Source organism: Haliotis rufescens, unplaced genomic scaffold, assembly GCF_023055435.1.
Source record: "Haliotis rufescens isolate VD_foot unplaced genomic scaffold, xgHalRufe1.0.p SCAF_11, whole genome shotgun sequence".
NCBI lineage: Eukaryota > Metazoa > Mollusca > Gastropoda > Lepetellida > Haliotidae > Haliotis > Haliotis rufescens.
This window is the reverse complement of record NW_025963791.1, coordinates 12,720,765-12,746,830: the sequence shown is the minus strand read 5'-3', so window position 1 is coordinate 12,746,830 and position 26,066 is coordinate 12,720,765. Positions and strand designations below refer to the sequence as shown.

Genomic DNA, 26,066 nt, shown 5'->3' with positions numbered 1-26,066 from the left:
ACATCATGAACATCGATCTGCGCATTTGGGATACATTAACATGAGAATAATAACGTGAGTAAATACTCAATGGCTCAAAAACTATCTGGATCCCCGCAAGGTTGAGCTGCTCTTGCTTTAAAACCATGACAGGAAGGGACCATTACAATTTGTTTGTAATAATGTGTCTTGTCATGCAATCGGCAAAGATCTGCTATTGCCATATGAGAGGCTATCATGTGTATTGTGTGGTGTGTTTCACTGCATATAACACAGACACATGTTCATTATCTTGCTCTTTAATGAATGCAAAAGCATTATAAATTAGCTCCCAATGTACAGAATCAAGAAGGATCTTGAAAGTGAAACAGTATGGACAAGATTATGCAAGCTGGAATGTCCTCTATTTACAGATGTCATGACATATTTACAACATATACAACCAGTGACACAACACAAAAACCCCAAATGAACATCAAAACCCCACATGCACAGATACAGAAAATAGGTGGTCCGACAGGTACCACAAACAGGTGGTCCTACACACAACTGTTTGTATCCTGACAGGTCATGGATATGTGACAGAAATACCCACGCTTTCCGTGGTGTACCTGTCAATATCCTACAACTTTGGTCAACCAAAACTAGTGACAATCACTAGGGATGGGTCCTGGAGGTTTAAAGTGTATAAATACAATATTTTTCAATGCACAAAGCTGTGTTGTGATATATATCATATATTTATAATTCTAAATTTTAATTAAATACAATATTTTTCAATGCACAAAGCTGTGTTGTGATATATATCAAGATATATTTATAATTCTAAACTTTTAATTAAGAAGCAATCTGATACATTAAGGTATGAATTGAAGTTCATAAATGGAACAAAACAAGATGCTGGTCCAAAATAATAACTCATTCAATAAATACGCAGCCATCTTGGGGCCCCAGATGCTCGCTCCTGGGCAACGAAGGCATTTGGCAAGTATATAACATTAAACACCTGATAAAAATCCAAATTTGAAATCACCTGATTTATCGAGCATGAAAAAATTATATTTTGACATGTATCGTGGAAAGAATGAACCTCAATTTACCGATATACTGGTCACACCTCACACCCTTAATAATGACAGATACAACAAGGAAGTGTGGCTATAACGGATTTCTACACCACTTTTGGTCAAGTTAATCCCGATGAAATTATTTTGGACACCCACATGTTCAGACACTGTCAGACTTGTGTCTTCGTTTGCAATACTTCCCTACAAGGCAATACACCTACATGTGGGGTGTAATACATGACACCCAATCAATCTTCACATGCAATCTCTGCATCACAATTTAATGTCATGTTCATCATGATTATCAGTGTCTTGTGTCTACCTTGTTCCTGAATTGGATGTGTGTTTGAAATCATTTTAAAACCCAACAAGACAGTCAGGCAGGTTACCCTTTAAGTGTTGCCTGCCCATCTTCAAAGTTGCCTGCCCGTATTCAGACATTATGAATATTAAAAAATCACAAAAAATAAGAGACAAATCACGTCTTGATTCATTTGAAAAAATGCAAACAATCACTTGAGAATCTATACAAGAAGTATTAGATATAAATATACATCATAAAACTGAATATGGAAGTAGTCATAATTGCATCTACAAGACAGAAGGAGGAACATTTCATGCAGCCCAACAGAAAGGTTACCAGCCATGGGTAGGCAGCCAGGCAGTTATTTTGGACACTGATTGTTCCACACAGCATGTTGCAGGACTGGTTGTTGGCAGAGTAAAACACCAGCGTTTGCAGAATTTGTTCATCACAGATGGGAGATAGTTCTCGACATTTAGATTAGCAGTAGACGTGATATTCAATCATACATTAACAATTTACAAAGTCACAAAATATTTCCCAACAAAAAACATGGCAGTACATACATAGTACTTAAAAGAAGTTAAAGAACAATCTTATTTTTATACGATATAGTTATTCTGTCATGTGGAGTGTTCTCTGATTTCTTTTGAGTAGTTTATTCTGTATGCAAACAAACATGGATAGATGATGATGGTACAATCAAGTTGAGCTGGAACAAGATTTCTTCAGACATCATTACCAATTTGGATTTCGGAATATGTCCACTACAAGATTTTTTAAAACACTTGTTGCCCATTGCCACAGTATCACGACTGCCCATCAGTGATAGAACTGTCACATTCCCATGATATTCACTTGCGGACGTCTTCACTTCTGTTCTCCTGATGACTCTGCAGGCTTTGTGGCTGTTGACAACATCTGAAATACATGTGTATTGCAATATCAACTGTTTCTGTTAGTTACCCTTGTTACACTGACTGATGAGTGAGACCGTATCTGAGGTCTAGTGGATAGAGCGTCGTCCCGGACAATGGGAGGTTGGGGTTTGATCCCTGTCTTACCACAATATGTCAAAAGATGGTACCTTGCCTGGTTCTTGTCACTAAGGTGATAAAACCAAGTCTGGTTGGCTGGGAGTATGGTATCTCATGGGCTAGCACTATATAACCGGCTAGCACTATATAACCGGCATTAGTCACGACTAGGACAAGTAGCCTCAGACGTGTGCATAAGTGCAATAATCTTGAACGTGATGTTAAACTCCATTTCACCCCACCTATATATATGAGTGAAGCAATGAGCAGAGATTTAGGTTGCCGTCACATCATTACTACAGCATTGCCATGACAACATGTGTCATGGTACCGAGAGTAAATAACTTGGTGATTAAACATCATGATTACAGTATGGGTAGTGAGTCATCCTGTTACACACTTTAACATGTGACACAGACCAGCAATGTTTATATTTACAGTTACCATGGTTACACATTAATCTCTTATGAGTGATTTGGGTTTAACATTGCTTTTAACAGTATTCCAGTTATATCATGGTGTAACATGTGAGGAAAGTCCAAAGTGATGCAGGTATCAGGAATTTACCACTTTAGTGAAATCCACAAGCATGGGTATGGTACTGACAAACCTAGAAACACAATGGGGACGAACCAGTATTCGAACCCACGGTCATCAGCTTTCATCAGGTTTCTGGTGTGACCAAGTGACATAACTCTGCAGTGTGTCGACTGGGCCACCCATGCCTCTTATGAGTGAGTGAATGTAATTTAAGCATTTGTTTAAGGAGGAAATTTGACAATTTACATTTAGACAAACAAAATCAATGGCAATAATGTACTGCTGTCCATGGTTTTGGGTGTGACACACAATCAGTCATGACACATATTGTTACAACGATCCCAGCTCTTGTAACCATGGTAACAAGCATAAGGTACAGGGATTTACCAGTACTCTGCCCTGGCACCACCTTAACACACCTTTATGACCAGCATTTGTGTGTACTCATCATTGAGGAAATTTGACAATTCACATTTAGACAAACAAAATCAATAGCAATAATGTACTGCTGTCCATGGTTTTGGGTGTGACACACAATCAGTCATGACACATATTGTTACAACGATCCCAGCTCTTGTAACCATGGTAACAAGCATGAGGTACAGGGATTTACCAGTACGCTGCCCTGGCACCACCTTAACACACCTTTATGACCAGCATTTGTGTGTACTCATCATTGAGGAAATTTGACAATTCACATTTAGACAAACAAAATCAATAGCAATAATGTACTGCTGTCCATGGTTTTGGGTGTGACACACAATCAGTCATGACACATATTGTTACAACGATCCCAGCTCTTGTAACCATGGTAACAAGCATGAGGTACAGGGATTTACCAGTACTCTGCCCTGGCACCACCTTAACACACCTTTATGACCAGCATTTGTGTGTACTCATCATTGCTCATAGGTTACCCTGCAAAACCATCTTGACAACAGTGTTATGGTGTGGACAATTAATGCAATGAATTCAGACAGTGGTTAGACTACAGAAAACAGCAGCTAAATCTCCAGCAAACCCAAATATTGTTTACTTACAGATCTAAACAGTTGAGCACCAAGGAAGTTTGATGCCACAGAGGACAGCTTCTTCTTGGCTCCAAGTTTACATCTGATGTATCCATAAAGGTTGGCTCCATTCATGATGATTCCCACTATCACAACCATCTAAAAACAAACAAAAATGTGAGACAATTAATTCTAGTTGCCTCTTTTAACTAGCTGGACAATGGGGTACTATAGGTCTTTCCTTGGAGAATCTCCACAGGAAACAACAGGGCTTCATCAATCGACCGAGTTAGAATGATTCCAATTTGAACCATATTTCAGTTATATATCATGGCAAGACATCTTCATGTGTGAGTAATGCTAAAAGGGACTGGTTACATTTTCTGCTGGAACCAAACTTGGGTATGATGTAAGAGAACAAAGATGATAATGAGGGTAACACCTGGGCTCAAAAATCTTGATCATCATATCCTGGCACAGCCAAGGGACTCAACTCTGCACAGTGTACTGCAGTGCCTTACACTAGTGTGTCACCCATCCCAAAAGTGATCACAGATGTAGTTGCCAAAAACACAACTAAATACTATCTATGATTACTATGATCATGGTGATTACTATCACTGTATCAGCCACTTTGTGTGTTAAATTCTCACATCTGACTTGACATTTTAATTTATTATTTCTAAATATTTTACAATCTTACTACTTTTCATTTTTTAGAATAATATACAGAAAGCTAATACACAATACAGAAATGAACATTTTTTCCAGTTGAACTTACTCCCACAAGGTAATTTTCTATAACATTGACAAACACACAATACTTACAATCCATTTGAGGTTAAAGGTGAATATTGTGCCAAAGAAAAGGATCATCCAAATAACTTCGCTGATAACTAGAGACAGCCAGAAGAGCCTGGACTCCACTGCCGACACCTTGCTGCCACCTTTGTCCTGAAATGTGAACAGTCTGGGTGTTAGCATCATCAGTACTTCATGGGCTTGTGTACACCATTTCCTCCCTCACCCGTCAATACTTACTAACATAGGGCTGCTTTGTGATGTAGTCGCTAGCTTCTACAAACGAATCAGCAAAGGTCTGGTTCCAGCAAAAGGGAAGCCAGTGAGTAATTTTTGCACAATATGTGCAACATGTCCTGTTGAAGTGTTCATACAATATCTGTGAGTGTCATACCTAAATATCCTATTTTGCAGTTTGCATGGTCACCACAGTCATATTTAACACACGGTCTGTGGTACCTTAATCTGGCTAAAAATGTACTACTTGATCAGATATTATGCTTCCCAGGACAACATCTGACCAAGAAGATTATTTCACACAAGGTTGGTGTCTTCAACCTCAGAAATGCATGTTTTTTTTAAAGAATAGTCCACTTTTATTTCTCTAATCTAATCTCTAGTTTGTAACCCATCCTGCTTGAACAAGACACAAATGATTACTGTTTACTTTTTCTGCCCATTTGGACTCATGTTAACCTTACTTCACTAGTCCTCAGAGTTTGTGCCTAGTCCTAGTTGAACAAGACAAAATGTTGACTATGTTTACAGTATCCGTCAGTTTTATTCAATTCCAGTCTGAAGCAAAATTGAAGCACTGAAAACTGGTTGAGAATTATAACCCTCAAATGGTACTACTACTAGTCAATGAGGACTACCATTATTGGATTTTTCTTGTCCCGTTAGTAGTCTCAGGCTAATAGACTGGCATGAATTTCAAAGGCTGAATACTAGGTGGGATGTCCGCGCATTGGTACATTACAAATGTCAACTGACCTTCCGAGATTCATATATCCAGTGACTTTTCCCATCATCATCAACATAATTCCACCATCTTAGGCCAACTAGGAGTCTGCCTGAAAGAGGAATAGCATGCATGGTAAAGAAAAAACAGATGACATTCTATTGTATGTGCAGCACGTTCAAGAGGATTTTTAACAGCTTATGTTTATTTGAAAGATGATTTGATAAGTACATAAAACAGAATGATACAGAATGATACAAATAGTACTGATGAGGGAACTTTAAAACACATCTGTCACGTCATTCTATTGTTTGAATGCTCCACTACATTTCCGGAATGGACAGTTGGTTGCGTACTCTGTAGCTGTTGCATGTGCGCCAAGTTCTGTCGCTGGATGATCTTTACAATGCATGGTACATAGCTCTTTGGAATGTTTTGTCAAGGTGTAAGAGTAGGGATGTGTTTTAAGTAGGGGAATCTTCTCATAACTCTCCATTCCTTTAAGTAATGGGCCTTCGCTCCATTATTTTTATGGAAAGCAGAAATGATTTGACATTCACCTCCACTGAAAAAGTAAGGCCAAATAAAATAATGTGTTTCATGATCATACTTGTTTGTTGTTTAATGCTGCACTCAACAACATTGCAGCTACATGGAGGAAGCCTGTACATAATCAAGTCTGACCAGACACATCAGTGATTGATATTACAAGCAACGTCCAACATTGTCAGAGTACAATGACACACAAGACAACAAGTCGCCAAGTCTTATGACCAGCATTTAGTTGTGTCTTATGACCAGCATAGGTTGCAGAGGACCTATTCTAACCTGAAATCCCCACAGGGAGATACTACAATGAATACGTCAGAGCTACCTGTAATGTTTTTCACTGTCCAGAAGTCCATTGAGAGTAGAATGACAATGACGACAAAGTTTGTGATGAAACTGGTACTGAACAGTCCACAAAGCAGGTATGCAACAATAGCACTGCCACGGAATATCATGTGGAAGAACACTGCCGCTGGATGCCTGTAAAACATGACCATGACAATGACAAAACATACAATAAATACATCTGTAGTGGGTTGGCTTTTTGAATTCAGGAAACATAATAATAGACTCCAAACAAATATATGCCTAAACAGTGTCTAAATGTACTTTACTCTCATATATGGCTGACAGTGAAAGTGACAGCTATTTTATAAGCCAACATGAACTGATGAAGTGGGCACACTCAAAATAGACCAAGCAAGCCTTGCAAGGTTCAGGTCTGCACCTCACATCACCATTGTCATTATTAAAATGACGTCAAAGTTGGATATACATGCTAATGAAAATCTGATCATAGCTCACTTCAACTTTTTTCTTCGATCCAGTTCATCCTCTTCACCGAAATTCAGTGGAACTTCTGTTTCCTCCATAATAACCTATATAAATAATCAGAAAAGCAATTAAATCACCACTAAAATTCCTGAATAGCTTGACTTTTACCGGATACCTCAGAAAATTCATCCTTGATTTTCCACTATATCACATCTCCATTCTATTATGATTCGGTAATCTTTCCCAGACATTATGTGGGAAGATTCAGGAAAAAGTTTCACATCCATCATGTCCATGTAACCACGTTTTCCTAACATTCAGCATTCACAACACAACACTCACAAGACTGCCATGTCACATCTGCTTGACAATGATTTGGTTTCCTGCTTCATAATTTTGGAGAACAAGATGTCCTTCATGACAACATTGTTTATTCATGCCTCAGTATTTATCACGAAAGTAAGGCACTTTACTTAGGAGTAACGTAGGACTGGAGATTTTAAGAAGAAATATAGCGCACTGAATAAAAGTGCACGAAAACTGGGGTTCTTTTTCGCCGCCATTCACTAGTCAAAATAATCGTGAGTGTTTATTTCACGATTTAAAGACAACAAACATATGACACAACGACCTTTTACTACACGTTTCGGTTAAAATGGAAGAACGTCTACAAGATGCAATAAAAGAATATCAGCGGTTACTTACAGAGCTTGAATCTGTCATTGTAAACCGTGAACGTCACACCGGAAGTGAGCACCTCAAAGCGGAAGTAGAGCTTATCGAAATACCATTGTATACACAAACGAATATATAGCTTATATGTATTCTTCTAGATGTTACAAAATATCCAAAATCATAATCATATGATAGTCCCATGCTATAGCAAAATACTATAATGCGGATGTTAGTAAGAGTTGCAAACAAATAGATAAACTTTCTTTTTCTAGTCGATTTGTTTTTCGTATCTAGTACGAATCGTGTTTTGAGTGGGAAATCCCCTTTCCCCTTTCCCACGTGACAAGGTTGTACAGTACGTCAAAAATATTGTTTCTCACTGGGTGATACACACATTAAGAATGCCTGATCGATCCTTCATTATTCAAAGCGCTTTCGTTTTTGGAACGACGCTGACAATAGGAGTGTTAACAGAGATTATCTATCAAGGTTTGACATGGTGGAGAACACGAAGGAAAGAAAAGAACCAATTTTCAAAAGTTTTATTCTTCCCTGACAGAGAAGTAGCTTGTAAGGCTCACTTTCAAACAAGAGAAGGCTGTAGTCATGTAAACTGCAGATATTCCCACAAGGACACATCGCTCAGTGAACTCTACAAGCACCTTGGCAGGGCTGAACACAGTCTAGATGTGTGTGTGTTTGTGATATGTTGTAAGGATCTGGCAGACATACTGATTCAGCTGCACAAGCAAGGGAAGATGGTCAGGATTATCACGGATGATGAACAGATGGAGATGCCGGGTTCACAAATATGGCGATTCAGGAAAGAAGGTGTGCATCCAACAGTTTGATTAACATTTATCAACGTTATCAATTTCATATATCAGCATGATCGGGGGCCCAGTCGTCTAAGGCGCCGCGCTTCGCCATGCAGAGTTTCGTCCCTTTGTCATGTTAGAAACCTATGTGGGTTTGAATCCCAGTTCTAGGTTTGTCAGCACCGTACTCGTGCTCCTGGGTTTCACCAAAGTGGTAAACGTCTGAAACCAGCATCACTTTGGGCTTTCCTCCCACATGAAGCTGACACAACATGATATAACTGGAATACTTTTAAAAGCGGAGTTAAACCCAACTCACTCACGATCAGCATGATCATAGAATGCCACACCCAATAATTTCAAGTGTCAGGTTCAAACATTACAGGGGTAGATACTAGCACCTAGTTTCCTCATCGTTAAAGGTATATTTTAGGTGATGTTTTTATATGTAAGATGACTTGGCAAGTGGATTTTCCTTCTAAGACTAATTAATGCCTTTTGTAAAATGTTACACTTTTAGGGTACTGATGCAGTTATTGCTGATTGGTATGGATCATAAAATTGAAATTTTAATCATCAAACAGCCATAAAATACGACACATAATTTCTTCACAATAATAAAGGATATTTCTTTTGTTCCATATCCACCCTCAAGTGCATGCTTATAATACTACTTAAAGGGGCGCTGATCTAACGCAATTCCCCGGACTGGTTGTTGCCTTTGTTATTGTTTTTTCCCCCGTGAGTACCCGGATGATACGCAACGCAACTGAGCGTGACCAGAGACTGGGCTACCGTCTGCAAGGACAGCTAAATAAACTTGGAGGCTGGAGGCAATATTTGTTTTACGCATTTTTGCATAAACACTGATTGGTTAACTGTGATCTATAGAGATTTCGACAAAGGGCGCATGTTAATTAATTTCTTCAGCCTAAACAAACAGACAAAAAGAACAGCGGAGCTCATCGGATGTCGTCTTTTGGAAATACCCCAGATGGTTATAGTTTAATACTAAAAAAAGTATCCATGCAGTGAAAGCATTTTCGGATTTCGGCTTGCGGCGATAATACGATTACTACTCCCTTGTTGTCATCCACGTTTTCTCGTATAACCCTACACTTGTGTATTTGTCGTCATTCACTTGATGCTCAGTTAATGAATTTATTACAGGTACAATTAGTGGTAGCGCCACTTAGATTACCTGACAAAGGTTCCCATTTGGCATTTATTGTGTCTGGGGTAATTATTCAATCTAAATCCAGGTTTGAAGTGAGGTGAAATGTGTGTTATGTAATATGCACGTGGCAGCCCAGCGAGAGATGAATGATCAGTTGATTTACGTTTTTTGTAAATCAACGGATCGTTCCTAGTCATCAAAGGATTAACAGAAAATACGTTGATTGATTAATCACTGTTATCTTGTACAGTGGATATGTCAAGAGAGATTGTTTACATGTCTAGGTTTACTAAAACAAAGGGAATACACTCATATCATGGTGTGAAGTGCCGATGTAAAAACAACATACTTTGTTCAAAGGGTTAACTGATAATACGTTGATTGATTGATCATTGTTAGCTATCACTCAATGGATTTTTTAGGAACCGTGGACGTTATGAAAATAGTTGTCACGTGGGCTTTCTCAGCCGACCATTGATACTTGACACCTATGTAAAACACCTGAAACAATCCAAGTGATCAGTTGAGAAACGAACACGGCTTATAATATCCCGAAACGGTATATATCTTTTAAAATATTTGATTGTTACTGAGACACGTGACATCGAATAAGTTTCTTTGTACAGCTGCAGACGAGTGGGATATTGTTGCTTTGTGTGGATATTCACGGATACATTCCTCGAACAAGGAAGCTACCTAAAATTTATACACATAAATTTGGTAGGTTGTAATTATGAAATTTGCATTTTGTTTTCCTTCATTTGAACAGATTCGTTCTTGTTTCTCTACGTCTTGGTTGGGAAATTCTTCAATGCGCGATAGACGTTGTTTTCACAGGTCCTTTCCTTTGTAAGCGTGTATATATTACCGTCAATTTGTAAAATGTGATTCTCTCAGGCAATTTATAAAATGTGTAAATATTTCAGTCATTTTGACTAAAAAATCTGCCCAGATTGATTAAGACGATCAAAAGGGCCTACAAACATCACAACAGATTATTATGTAGGATTAGAAGCCAAACAACATAGAAATGTACTTTTCAACGTAACATTTTCAGTCTCTTGGTGATGACATTATACATCAAAATGTTTGGAATTCGTTATCATAATAATACAGATGGAAATGTTTTTCAGTCACTTTGTAAAATAACTGAATATTTAGACGTTTAATAAATTTGTTACCCATTTGACAGTAAAAAAATATACACACTATAAAAAAAGCAATGCTCAGGTGAAATATTTACTTTGTGATGCAAGTCAAAATAGTGTAAACGAAAATCGCAAAATTACCAAGCAAGTGACTTATCAAAACTTCGTCACCATTACCGATGCTACCCACAAAGATACCTACATTTCCTTATTATCTCGAAAACTGTATTTCATTTTGTTGATCAATGTGACCATACGCCCTTATTACTACCCATAAAAGTGACTAATGCGCTTACGAATGGCGCAGCAGAGGTCGCGAACTAGTCTAGATTTCTGCTATACATCCGGGTACTCACTGGGAAAAAACAATAACAAAGGCAACAACCAGTCCCGGGGAATTGCGTTAGATCAGTGCCCCTTTAATTAATGCATGAAATTGAAAGCAAAGCTAGAGATTAAGAATAGATTGGAAGTAGTGACATCTGAAGACATAGGTTTTAGGACTGACTGAAAGAGGAAGGGAGACTGTTGATGTTGTAAGGGAGAGAATACCGAAGTATAGCTGCTGCATAGACTCATGTTCTGTGACCAAAGGGCTTGAGTTTTTTCTTAGGGGTGCAGGAGAAAAAGACCCCAGACAATTTGGAGGCAATGACCCCATATTTTAGTGAAAATGGCCACAAAATTTGGTTATATGTTGCTTAGTCATTTAGACATTACCTATTGATATTCTTGAATGTCACAATGTCACATGATTTCCAACTCCATCTTCAACTCAACTCTTCCTGTGTTTTGTTCGTTTGTTGTTTAATGCCACACTCAACAATATTCCAGCTATATCACAACGGTCTGTAAATAATCAAGTCTGGACCAGACAATAGAGTGATTGACATCATGTGCATCGATCTCAGCAATAGGGATATGATGACATATATCAACTAAGTCAGCGAGCCTGACCACCCAATCCCGTTAGTCGCCTCTTTCGACAAACAAGGGTTGCTGAAGACCTATTACATGATAGCAAGTAAAGCTAATGAGTGAGTGAGTTAGTGAGTATGGTTTTACGCCGCTTTGAGCAATATTCCAGCAATATCACGGCGGGGGGGGGCATTTTACCCATGTTGGGAATCGATCCTGGGTCTTCGGCGTGACGAGCAAAACGCTTTAACCAAAAGGCTACCTGACCGCCCCAGTAAAGCTATTGTAACAATGTAAGTTTAGGAGGCATTTTAAGATGAAGCTTTGTTTTATGTGATGTTCCTTTATTGTTGCAGGTATCAGTGTTCGGACTGATCATTCATCATTCTTTATGCACCACAAGTTTGTTATTGTGGACAAGAAGATTCTCATCAATGGTTCCTTCAACTGGACAAGGATCGCCATCACAGGCAACCAGGAGAATCTGCTCATCACAAACAACCCTGACTTTGTCGTAGCATACCAGAAGGAGTTTGAAAAACTCTGGAAAGAATTTGATCCAAGAAACTTTAATAAATCAGACTTGCATAGAAGGAAAAATCAGCCGCCCAACTCTTCAACAGCTAGCTGGGACTGATGCTAGGCTGAGCTGCAATTTTAGCTGTCACCTTTTAGAATTCTTATCACATGATCATTCAACTGCAGCCACTTCATTTTTATATGTTTTAACCCATTTTTACCTGTTTTAATCACATTGAAGGAACCTGTGAAGATCCGGGGTAGAATAGGTCTTCAGCAACCCATGCTTGCTGTGAAAGGCGACTATGCTTGTGGTAAGAGGCGACTAAATGGATCGGGTGGTCAGGCTCGCTGACTTTGTTGATGCATGTCATCGATCCCAATTGTGTGGATCGATGCTCATGACATTAATCACTGGATTGTCTGGTCCAGACTTGATTATTTACAGACCGCCGTCATATAGCTGGAATATTGCTGAGTGCGGTGTTAAACAACAAACCAACCAACCAACCAACATTGGGGGAATTCATGAATACCTGGTAAACACAATATATACTTGCATTGGTGGGATATTGTCCTTGTGTGACAATGGAGTGTCATTGATTGATAGAAATATACCAGCCCTACTTAACATGCTTAATCAGCCTTATGCTTCTCACATGCCAGAATTAACCAGATGTCTGTTGTTTTATCATTTAACACATTCCAATCCATATTCCATGTTGTATTATTCAACAAATATTGAATTGAATGTCAAAAGAAGTGTCAGAGTTAAAGAGAAGAAATTAAGGTCTAAATGTGACCTGATAGTTTCATTTTATGTTTACTGAAGTCATCAGCATTATTTTCTTCTAGGCTCAGCTTCGTCTGGTGCACTTCCAAATAGGTTCACATGATGCTATTAAGATGATGTTCAGTTTTGCATCACTTGTAATATATTCTACTCCAGAGCACTTAAAGAACATCCAGTTGTTTCATATGACCCTAATCATGATGGTTGACCGCTATCATGGTCCTGACCATGTCAGATGAACTATAGTCATTAACAGATTGTGTGTTCTTTAACTTCTTTTGAGTAGTTTATCCATATTTGACAGCTGTCGGTGATTATCAAATTGCTTTAGCATTTTACATGGACCTTTTTAATTTCCATGGTTAATTTTGTCAAATTCTATATTTCATTTTAAATTGCCAATAGGCTTTTTTTAATAGGTTTTAGAAACCAGGCACATGTAAATGTTTTTTTAGTCTTCTTGAGAACATGGAAAAGTTAATTTATTTGTTAAATATATATAATCATGCCAAGGGTTCATTTTATTAAATGAGAACCCACAGTAACCATGAGATATTCCACTGAACACAACACAATCATCTTTAACTGACTTACCATTGAAAATGCCAAATAAAATCTTAATTTATTCTTTTTGTTTTGATTCTATGGTTGGTTTATTTATTTAAAGCCAGACTGCAAATTTATGTGAGTGAGTGAGTGAGTGAATATAGTTTTATGCCGCTTTTAACAATATTCCAGCAATATCAAGGTGGGGGACACTAGAAATGGGCTTCACACATTGTACCCATGTCGGGAATCGAACCCGGGTCTGTGGAGTGAAGAGCGAACGCTTTAACCACTAGGCTGCCTGACCGCCTCGCAAATTTATGTACTGCGTGTGTCAATAGTACTAGGTAGATTAAGGGCCCTAACTGGCTCACGAGAATAGTAAAATTGCAGAAAACTTTGACATATTGAAATAAAAAAAAATCACACATTTCTTTACACTTTCTTACACTGACAAGTTTTGTACTATACAAGTATTAAAAAAGGGGCTCTTTGTTTCACTTTAGAACATCTAAAGATGATCAAATCTGTGACCCTATTTGAACATTTTTGTACTGCTATGTTTACATTTCAAAAGAAAGTCAGCGAGGGTCAAACACTTGCTCATATTCTAATATTAGAAAAAAACTGATAAAAATAATTGCTAACCGTTTGTAAGTTTTGAAATATTCAGGTAGCCTAGTGGCTAAAGCGTTTGCTCATCCGGGTTCCGAAGATCCGGGTTCGATTCCCGACATGGGTAAAATGTGTGAAGCCCATTTCTGGTGTCCCCCGCCGAGATATTGCTGGAATATTGCTAAAAGCGGCGTAAAACCAAACTCACTCACACTCACTCTATCTCCAATCTCATTAAAATCAGATCTAACTTCTCGCTGCCGCGAAACTTTGTTTAGCATAACGAGATCTAAGATCTGATATTAATGAGATTGCTCTTTCTCAAAACAAAAATCCCAGCCACGACAAGGGAGATAACTCCTCCAGTCTTGTTCATGGACAGAAAGTTCTCCAACAACACATTTTCTTATTACTACGTACATATTTAATGGACCGCCTCTGTGGTCTAGTGGTAGAGGGTCCGCCTGTAGAGTGGAAGGTCCGGGGTTCGATCCCCGCCCGTGTCATTCCAAAAGATGGTAAAAGATTGTACTTGTTGTTACCCTGTCTGGCGCTCGGCATTAAGGGGCTAAAATAAGGACTGGTCGGCTCATAGTCAGTATACTGTGTCTGAGTGGGGTATTCCTGTTAAACTGGGCATGGTATCTCAGTGAGCTAGCACTATAAATCGGCATCTGTTCGGACTGGTACAAGCAGCCGCACACACAAACACCTGCATGCACGTCACTATATAAGTGCAATAATCTTGGCCGCGACGTTAAACCACATTTCACCTCACCTCACCTACATATTTAATGTATTGTGAGTGCATGCCAAAGTGCATCAAACGTTGAGCAAGACATCATTCAAACGTGTCATCATTCCGAGCAATTCACTTCCCTTTGAAGTGATGCTGTAAAATGATTTATTCAACCACCGTAGCCAAGGGAAGCCTTTTATTTTTTATTAGTTTATGCCGGTTTTATAGTGCTTGCTCTCTGAGATACCATATCGCAGTTTAATATGGACAACCCACTCAAACACCGAGCCGACTAGTCCTTGTTTTGTCCCCTTAATGTCGAGCGCTAGGCAGGATAACAATGAAGTTAGAAACATGTGAACATCCGGGTTACAGTTGGTCTTCAGCAACCCATGCTTGTCCTAAGAGGCGCCTAATAGGATCGGGTGGTCAGTGCATGTCATCGTGTCCAAATTGCATCAATCACTGGAGTGTCTGGTCCAGACTCGATTATTGACAGACCGCCATCATATAAGAAAACGTACAAATTTATAGATACTTCTGGTTCATTGCACATGCCGATTTAATGCGTGATGGCGACCAAAGGAAAATGACATATAAAGTCTCTATCTATTTGAAACTGCTGAACATAGCTAGATGATGGAAATATCCAGGCATTTAAGTGTAATGTGTGTTATAGAAGACAACAATTGCTATAGGCTGATTTTGAATTTGTTTGAATTTAAAGAAATGAAAATCTATAGAGAGCCTATTCTAGTTATGCGCTTCAGTGAAACAGAATATGACGAAAAAGAGGTGATCCGGGTAACTTAAAAAAAAATATAATAGGCCTTATACCTTTTAGTTGATTTACGAAACCGACTGACAAAAGCCAACAGAAATTCGAATATAATGACCTTTGCCAGACACTATTTTAAAATCAGATAAAATACGTACAAAACCTACCAGATTTTATCACCGCTGTTCGTAAGAAATGGAAAAAAATACGTATACAAAATCTTTATTCTAACAAAACAAAAACACAATAAATTATCTTTCGGGATCTTGCCATATTAGAACTTGTTTGTTTTCCATTCATTAGTAGGAGTACTAATCTTGTAGTTGAAAAGTATTTTATTCCGACCACCTAAATTGAAGGGTAGAGAATAGGTCTTCAGCAACCCATGCTTGTCGTAAGAGGTGACTATATTTGTCGTAAGAGGCGACTAACGGGATCGGGTGGTCAGGCTCGCTGACTTTGTTGATGCATGTCATCGTATCCCAACTGCATAGATAGATGCTCATGATGTCAATCACTGGATTGTCTGGTCCAGATTCGATTATTTACAGACCGCCATCATATAGCTGGAATATTGCTCAGTACAGCGTTAAACAACAAACAAAAAAACTAAATTGAATTTAAGGCCAAAACATTTGTAAACCAACTCATATTAAATATAATTTCATATAATCAAATATTAGACTGTTCTACACGTTGTCCTAGATCCCATATTATGCGCACTTTGCTCAGGCACAGGTCTACAAATACGTTATTGATGTTGTTGGGAGCAAAATATGTAAAACCACGATCTACGTTTAACGATCAATTATCGTTGGAAATCTTCCCAGTGAACAAACCCATGCAGCGACACATTGTACGTAACGTCGTACATCAGAGCAGGAAAACCATCATCTACTGTATTGATTCTATTTTGATCGACATGCATGCATGTTAAAATCCGTGGCAAAACATTGTGTTCAACTCTTGAACAGCGGGGTTCCGATTGTAATGTATGCTGTCACAATGGACATGTCCTGTTTGTTTCATGTCATTGATTAATGACAGCGACAGAGACAACCGTTACCGCAATGTGAGGCATATGACAGATATTCACCCACAGCCCAGAATATATACTACTGAAAAGAAGTCAAGGAATACCAATTCTACCATATTCAGCCATACCTCAACCATCGATATAAGGTATATTCAACCATACCTCATCCATCGACACAAGATATATTCAACCATTCCTCAACCATCAACAAGATATATTCAACCATTCTTCACCCATCAACAAGTTATATTCAACCATACCTCAACCATCGATACAAGGTATATTCAACCACACCTCAACCATCAGCTCAAGACATATTCAACCATAGCTCAACCATCGATACGAGGTATATTCAACCATACATCAGCCATCGAGACCAGATATATTCAGCCATACCTCATCCATCGATATAAGGTATATTCAACCATTCCTCAACCATCAACAAGTTATATTCAACCATACCTCAACCATCGACACAAGGTATATTCCATCATACCTCAACCATCAACACAAGATATATTCAACCATACCTCAACCATCAACAAGATATATTCAACCATACCTCAACGGTCAACAAGGTATATTCAACCATACTTCAACCGTCGATACAAGGTATATTCAACCATACATCAGCCATCGAGACCAGATATATTCAGCCATACCTCATCCATCGACACAAGATATATTCAACCATACCTCAACCATCAGCTCAAGACATATTCAACCATAGCTCAACCATCGACACAAGATATATTCAACCATACCCCAAACATCAACACAAGGTATATTCACCGATGGTTCAAGTATCGTTACAAGATATTTAATACTTCTCAAGATACAGTCGCTGATAGTTCAATCATCGACACAAGATATATTCACTGATAGCTTAACCGTCGATAGAAGGTATATTCACTGACAGCTCAACCATCGACACACGATATATTCAACCATAGCTCAACCATCGACATGGGATATATTCACTGAAACAAGATATACCAGTTGATATGTCAACCACAGCAACAGGCGACATCAACAAATATCTCATCTCTGAGAAATCAGTTTCATGGTAAATTGTTTCATTTCTCCAACATCATCTTCAAACCTTATAAAAATTGGAATACTCCGTGATTCGCTAGACAAGCGATGGAAACTTATTCGACTTCTTAAAATGTTTCATGTAAAAAATAATAATCATATTTTCAATTTGCCATTGAAAGTGACGTGTAGAGAGGCTGAAGCTATGTTATGAAGGAACATGTATTGAGGACGTGATCCCACAAACCTTTATAATTCGAGAAACAAGCAAAACCTTTAGAAAGCTTAAAGCAACGTATCAGATGTGTTCATATGAACGAGAATTAGGCTATATTCTGTATTCCCACGTTCAGTACTCATGACAGCACTGGGTGTAGATACAGAATTCAGTATATCAGGAATGAACAAAACTGATAGAATATCTCTTCATGTAGCGTGTTTATGTATGAACATGACCAAGTCTCAAACCAAGGTGATTTTCTTAGCATATCCAGTGTGAGCGAGTGTCTGTTGTTTAACGCCGTACTCAGCCATATTCCAGCTATATGACGGCGGTCTGTAAATAATCGAGTCTGGCCCAGACAATCCAGTGATTAACAGCATGAGCATCGATCCACGCAATTGGGATACGATGACATGCATCAACCAAGTCAGAGAGCCTGACCACCCAATCCCGTTAGTCGCCTCTTACGACAAGCATAGTCGCCTTTTACGGCAAGCATGGGTTGCTGAAGACCTATTCTTCACGGGTCTCTTAGCAGATCCCTGTGAAGGCAGATGAAACTTGGCGAAAATGCCTTCTGGAGTCATCGTGGACATGATCGGTGTTTTAAAGATCGCTATTTTCCTCCAAGTTTCCACTATCCTCTACTGCTGTCTCATGGCATATTCCAAACCTTGGCAAGATGGTACACGCAGCGCATATTAACAAGTTAGATAATTTCCATCACAATGTTTTAAAGCTCTACGTAACTTTACAGATTGACTTTTTATGACAGGCCATACACGACCTGTATATCACCTCTTCCTTCTTTTACATGTAACCCTATTCCTAATGGGATTTGGTAAAGACATGTTCACTTTCTAATTTCATGGATCAGCTCGGCATGCATCCACGCAATGTTATAGTTCCGACCAATGAAGCATCGGAACTATAGGAGAATCCCCCAAAGGTCCATCATAGATATATTCAGCCTGCTGACAATTTCACCGAGATTCAATGGAATGTCCACACAACGCCAACATCAGAGTAGAGAGTAGTCTTCTGGAAGACAGTTTTGATTAGTCACAACATACTGCCCTTGCAAAATCATATAACGTTTTGGTGAAAAGTTGAAACAGCCGAGGGTCCCCCCGAGACAATACTTACCCCCAAATGGATTTCGTTTCCCTCATTCCTCAAAACCTATCACGAAAGTGAGTTTTTAGTGGCCAGTTTTGTGACCGCCTAAAATTAGTAGAATGCCCTTATAATCTCTTTACTTGACGTTGCCCCGCAACGAACGGGCCAATGTCATTGCCATTTTGGATTAAAAGCCTTTCATCTGGTCTTTGGAGAGCAGTAAGGCAGCCTATCACGTTTTTTCTATCACTAATATTCTTAATCGAATTGCGGTCTTATCACAGAGCGCCTTGAAGCGTGACATATAGAAGCTTTTTGGCGCTCTCCCTCCATCGCTGGGACAGCCTCTGACGTCTCAAGTTGTCTCGTCCCACACAGTACTTTCCACATACAGTAGTTCCTCTGATAAAAATATACAGACTGGCTTATAAAAAAAGCCCAAATGTATATATTCGAGACGGTGTGAATTCAGAAAATTAGAGTGGTGTTTGTGTTTCTAATAAACATTTCAGCAAATGCTATAGTTTTCACATGGAGGTGAGATGAAATGGGGTTTAATATCGCGTCCAAGATTATTGCACTTATACAGCAACGTAGATGCACATGTGTGTGTCCTGGCTAATGCCGATTTATAGTGCTAGCCCACTGAGATACCATGCCGCAGTTTAACATGAATACCCCACTCAGACACAGTATACTGACTCCGAGCCGACCAGATCTTGTTTAAGCCCCTTAATGCCTTAATGCCGAGCGCCAGGCAGGGCAACAACAAGTACCATCTTTTAACGTATTTTGGTATGACACCGCCTGGGATCGAACCCACGACCTTCCGCTCTCCGGGCGGACGCTCTACCACTACACCACGGAGGCGGTCTTTTTCACATGGATAAAAATAATGCTGGATGTTGTTTTCGTGACACAGTTTATTTGAATGGACCATTTCGATTTCATCAGATTCAAGTGATTCCTCAGAGTTTCGTGATCTTGTACACACTCTGATTGAAATCTGATTCATGTGATCCGATTTTTAAAAAGCGTTTACTGTTTGTAAGGACATAATAGTTCAATAGTTTTTTTCCGAATATTGTCAAGGTCATTGATATTAAACAGAAATAAGATACCGACCCCTGTGGTACTTCAGAAGTGAGCGACCGCCTCCGTGGTCTAGTGGTAGAGCGTCCGCCCGGGGAGCGGAAGGTCGGGGGTTCGAACAAAGCGGCGTCATATGAAAAGACATTAAAAGATGGCACTTGTTGTTACCCTGTCTGGCGCTCGGCATTAAGGGGCTAAAACAAGGACTGGTCGGCTCGAAGTAAGTATATGGTAACTCGTTGGACTAGCACAATAAAGTCATTAGTCCGGACTAGTACAAGCACACACACACAAATATACATCGTATCTCATACACCCCCCTTGCTATTAAGGTGACATAGCCCACTACTTTATGTTATGTAGCTGATTAAGTATTTGAAATGATGTATCAGTATATCGGAGATCCGGTGTAACGGAATACTGCATTCGTCACCACTCGGCCCTATTCGGAGAGAGGCACGAGTCCAATTCCGACATTCAGCTTGTCCAGGGATGACACGAAGAGTCACGAATGTGAAAACCGGGGACCTAGGACTCTTACCACAAAGCGATCTTGTTGCCGTGTATGGTAACAGTGGTGGCAGATCGCTATGTGGAAGAACACCCTGCCATACATTGGTGGCCCCTACGGAAACGAATTAGGGCCATGCCATTATTTATTATCTTGAAAATCCAAGATACTTATAAGTTGAAAATTCAAGAAACTAAGTTGAAGCATTAACTCGTGAAAACAATCTTGAAAATTCAAGATAAACTGAAATCAACAAATGAACTTCCACCTTCTGCTTTGAGCTGCCAGATAACAACTTAAATTATCAAGATAGCATCTTGAATTTTCAAGATGACAAAATATATTTTGTGGCCCTAATAGGCTTTCGTAGGATCCAGTAATGCAGACACTGACTGCAAGAGGGAGACTGCATATAGTAGACAGTTATTGAGGGAGATACTGTAAGTGATTCACCCTGCCTTCTCCTATATCAGGGTCGGACTTGCCAGCAAGCAGGAACGCGTGCCAACACTGTTAAAAAGTTCATTTTACGTTGCAGATCAATGCGTTATTTGAGCTTCAAATTCGCAATGAATATGCAGAAGATAGTATTGGGTCGATAGGCAAAGCCTGGAGACACAGCACTTTCTTGCGTGCCAGGGACAGTAAACAGACAATGAATATTGAAGAAAACAATGCCAGGGTGAGTGATGGACAATGGCAACCCATCATTCTCTGTCCTTCCTTGGTTCAGACCGAGAGTGGCAAACGGATTCCCATATATCTTTATAGTCTGAACTTTAACACCACTTGGTATTCTGGGCTAAATAGTTACAGCCAGGTCGTCACGTGCGCGTATCTCTTGGGTTCTCTCTCCAACCATCCACGCTGCTGGCCTTCCTCGGTGTTAGAAAATCTGACATCATAACCGTTCGTTTTCTTTTCATGTAATTTACCTTATCAATACGTCCCATGATTTGCACAAGGAGATCGCCGTGTGGGCCCAACGCGGCCATTGTTACCGTGTCGGTTTCCTAAACCAGAAACACATCAGAAGAAAGACGCCGGATGTACGAGCAGGCAAATATGCTAATACACAGAGATTGGGAAACATTACTTTATTTTGGAAACTGATTTCCATTTCGCTGTAAAATTTACATAATTGATGTAGTGTTTAATGGGAAGGCAATACTTTCGACATTTTGCGTAACAAAAATATTTGAAAACTTGATGTGGAAAAAACTGAAGAGCCCTATCCAATTTGAGAACTGTAATGAATAATTACCCTTTTACGACAACAGCTCGATCTGTGGGGAACACAAGCGTCACGGCTTCCCATTGAAACATTGCTCATGAATTTTCATAACTAACGTATTTCCATTCAGAGGGATTGAAATGAATTGGTTATGTGAACACATTGCTTTTGCTCCGTCCATAATATCATGTAATTATGTTTTAAGAATAGTATATTATTTTGTTTCTCAAATATATGTTACATAGTTAACGTTCAAATCATTCCGACATTGCCGTTCATGTATTTGTTGAGTCCTGTTTCGATATTTGTCATTATCAAACTCGGAGTTATCTGTAATTATGACGAAATAATAAAACTATTATATGGTGTAATATATAATTTTTAAGGTTCTTGATAAAAAGAACCCAATGAAATCACGCTCCTCGATTTAGATGCATTGAAGGCATTCAATGTTTGAAATACAGTTATATAGGATAATAACGTACTTACACTGCAGATATCCGGGAAGTTATATAGGATAATTACGTACTTACACTGCAGATATCCATTATAAGTTACATAGGATAATTACTTACTTACACTGTAGATATCCGGGAAGTTATATAGGATAATTACGTACTTACACTGCAGATATCCGGGAAGTTATATAGGATAATTACGTACTTACACTGCAGATATCCATTAAAAGTTATACATGGTCATTAGAAGCCATTCCCAAGAAGCAAACTACAAAGTAAACCAGGAAACTTCAATAATACTTTCTATGCGAGCATTTCAGAAAAATTTAAATCCCGTTTTGTCTCGTCCCATCAAAGAAGATATGTGGTCTCCACTCACACGTAATTTTATGGTTTCTTTATCGGTACTGTTTGAAATTTGATGTTTTATTCCTGAGTGCTCACGGCTCTGATCCAGGATAGGTTGACTGGCGGGATCAAAGGCATGGGCATCCGAGGATGCAGAAGAGAGGTATTAGAGGGAGAATGATGCTTACTGTCATTTACCATTAAGACCGTGTAGTGCTGCTATTTCAGTATGAACACCACATAGCCATTAGGGATATGAAATTGACACATCTAACCTGATTCTGTTGGAACTACTCTGTAGTATTTTAGATATGTCAGTTAAAGGAAGGCTATATATGTTCCCTTGGACTTATTTTAAGTCTTTATCTAGAGTTGTTCTTATTGTTATTGAGACATTGTGTGCTGGGTATGGAATCAAGATGGCGGCCCCCTCGAAAAATCTACTTTTTTGTTTTCAATCTGGAACCCTTATTCAATGTTCATTTCGATGAAATAAAACATACGTATTTGGAGGTAGGTGATGAAGAAAGAGATTGGTATATCGATTGCAAAGTATTTTATGACTTGTAGCTAATCGGAGATGTAGACGAGCGCTGTAAATCCAACAGCGCGCATTGGCAGACTTTTCTTACGGTACAATCCTTAGTGGTGACATATAAAAACACTGATATAAATGGGGAACGGATTATCGGCTGTGATTTTGAATATAGAACAATGCCGAACTCGCGTTCAGATGAGACCTTTAGATTGGTTAAATTCTTGAAGCTCATGAACGACAGAAGTTGACGATAAGAGAGATTGAGCTGGCGACATTACTTCCCAAACGAAGCCATGGCGGCGAATGGATCCAGGGTATTGATCATAACGGAATAGAGATGCAGTACACTGGGTAATCGAGGATGGGAGTATTTGCTTTGATAAGAAACTGAATGTGGACGTCGTTACTACAGACTTGCAACGCAGAAAACAGTTGGAAAAATAAGATTGTTCAATGTGTAGCTTAATCCCGTCAAAGCCTGTTAGAAAATGTAATGCTACTTGAAACGTTACTCTTAATTTCAAGGACGCGACGCCCGTAGATTGCGTTTGGCAGAGTATTAGGAATACAATACAGTTTGAAAATGTGTCATGCCCACGATCGCTTTTCTCGCCGTTATCATATCTTCATGTGCTGGATTGCCTCCACTGATCTTCATGTCCTGGATTGTCTCCACTGATCTTCATGTGCTGGATTGCCTCCACTGATCTTCATGTGCTGGATTGCCTCCACTGATCTTCATGTCCTGGATTGTCTCCACTGATCTTCATGTGCTGGATTGCCTCCACTGATCTTCATGTGCTGGATTGCCTCCACTGATCTTCATGTCCTGGATTGTCTCCACTGATCTTCATGTGCTGGATTGCCTCCACTGATCTTCATGTCCTGGATTGTCTCCACTGATCTTCATGTGCTGGATTGCATCCACTGATCTTCATGTGCTGGATTGCATCCACTGATCTTCATGTGCTGGATTGCCTCCACTGATCTTCATGTGCTGGATTGTCTCCATTGATCTTCATGTGCTGGATTGCTTCCACTGATCTTCATGTGCTGGATTGCCTCCACTGATCTTCATGTGCTGGGTTGCATCCACTGATCTTCATGTGCTGGATTGCATCCACTGATCTTCATGTGCTGGGTTGCATCCACTGATCTTCATGTGCTGAATGGCTTCCACTGATCTTAATGTGCTGGGTTGCATCCACTGATCTTCACGTGCTGAATTGCATCCACTGATATTCATGTGCTGGATTGCCTCCACTGATCTTCATGTGCTGGATTGCCTCCACAGATATTTATGTGCCGAATTGCCTCCACTGATCTTCATGTCCTGGACTGCATCCAGTGATCTTCATGTCCTGGATTGTCTCCACTGATCTTCATGTCCTGGATTGTCTCCACTGATCTTCATGTGCTGGATTGTCTCCACTGATCTTCATGTCCTGGATTGTCTCCACTGATCTTCATGTGCTGGATTGTCTCCACTGATCTTCATGTCCTGGACTGCATCCAGTAATCTTCATGTCCTGGATTGTCTCCACTTATCTTCATGTCCTGGATTGTCTCCACTGATCTTCATGTCCTGGATTGTCTCCACTGATCTTCATGTCCTGGATTATCTCCACTGATCTTCATGTCCTGGACTGCATCCAGTGATCTTCATGTCCTGGATTGTCTCCACTGATCTTCATGTCCTGGATTGTCTCCACTGATCTTCATGTGCTGGATTGTCTCCAGTGATCTTCATGTCCTGGACTGCATCCAGTGATCTTCATGTCCTGGACTGCATCCAGTGATCTTCATGTCCTGGATTGTCTCCACTGATCTTCATGTCCTGGATTATCTCCACTGATCTTCATGTCCTGGACTGCATCCAGTGATCTTCATGTCCTGGATTGTCTCCACTGATCTTCATGTCCTGGATTATCTCCACTGATCTTCATGTCCTGGACTGCATCCAGTGATCTTCATGTCCTGGATTGCCTCCACTGATCTTCATGTCCTGGATTGTCTCCACTGATCTTCATGTTCTGGATTGCCTCCACTGATCTTCATGTCCTGGATTGTCTCCACTGATCTTCATGTCCTGGATTATCTCCACTGATCTTCATGTCCTGGATTATCTCCACTTATCTTCATGTCCTGGATTGTCTCCACTGTTCTTCATGTCCTGGATTGTCACCACTGATCTTCATGTCCTGGATTGTCTCCACTGATCTTCATGTCCTGGATTATCTCCACTGATCTTCATGTCCTGGATTATCTCCACTTATCTTCATGTCCTGGATTGTCTCCACTGATCTTCATGTCCTGGATTGTCTCCACTGATCTTCATGTCCTGGATTGCCTCCACTGATCTTCATGTCCTGGATTATCTCCACTGATCTTCATGTCCTGGATTATCTCCACTGATCTTCATGTCCTGGATTGTCTCCACTGTTCTTCATGTCCTGGATTGTCTCCACTGATCTTCATGTCCTGGATTGCCTCCACTGATATTCATGTCCTGGATTGCCTCCACTGATCTTCATGTCCAGGATTGCCTCCACTGATCTTCATGTGCTGGATTGCATCCACTGATCTTCATGTGCTGGATTGCCTCCACTGATCTTCATGTGCTGGATTGTCTCCATTGATCTTCATGTGCTGGATTGCTTCCACTGATCTTCATGTGCTGGATTGCCTCCACTGATCTTCATGTGCTGGGTTGCATCCACTGAT

The 26,066-nt window shown here is 39.7% G+C and overlaps 2 protein-coding genes across 2 annotated transcripts; one reads left to right on the top strand and one right to left on the bottom strand.

The window, feature by feature from the left end:
- Positions 1-262: 262 nt before the first annotated feature.
- LOC124141145 (Golgi apparatus membrane protein TVP23 homolog B-like) lies at positions 263-7,841 on the bottom strand. The gene is made up of 7 exons (XM_046509057.2): positions 7,728-7,841; positions 7,053-7,126; positions 6,574-6,728; positions 5,732-5,811; positions 4,766-4,891; positions 3,968-4,096; positions 263-2,271 (listed from the first exon to the last, which is right to left on the bottom strand). Exons 1-7 carry the CDS (start codon positions 7,743-7,745, stop codon positions 2,221-2,223), a joined length of 633 nt encoding a protein of 210 aa, XP_046365013.1. The 5' UTR covers positions 7,746-7,841; the 3' UTR covers positions 263-2,220.
- A 188-nt stretch (positions 7,842-8,029) lies between these two features.
- Positions 8,030-12,640, top strand: LOC124141146 (mitochondrial cardiolipin hydrolase-like). Its single transcript, XM_046509058.2, has 2 exons — positions 8,030-8,528; positions 12,115-12,640. The coding sequence occupies exons 1-2, from the start codon at positions 8,099-8,101 to the stop codon at positions 12,393-12,395; spliced, it is 711 nt and encodes a 236-aa protein (XP_046365014.2). The 5' UTR covers positions 8,030-8,098; the 3' UTR covers positions 12,396-12,640.
- Positions 12,641-26,066: the final 13,426 nt, after the last annotated feature.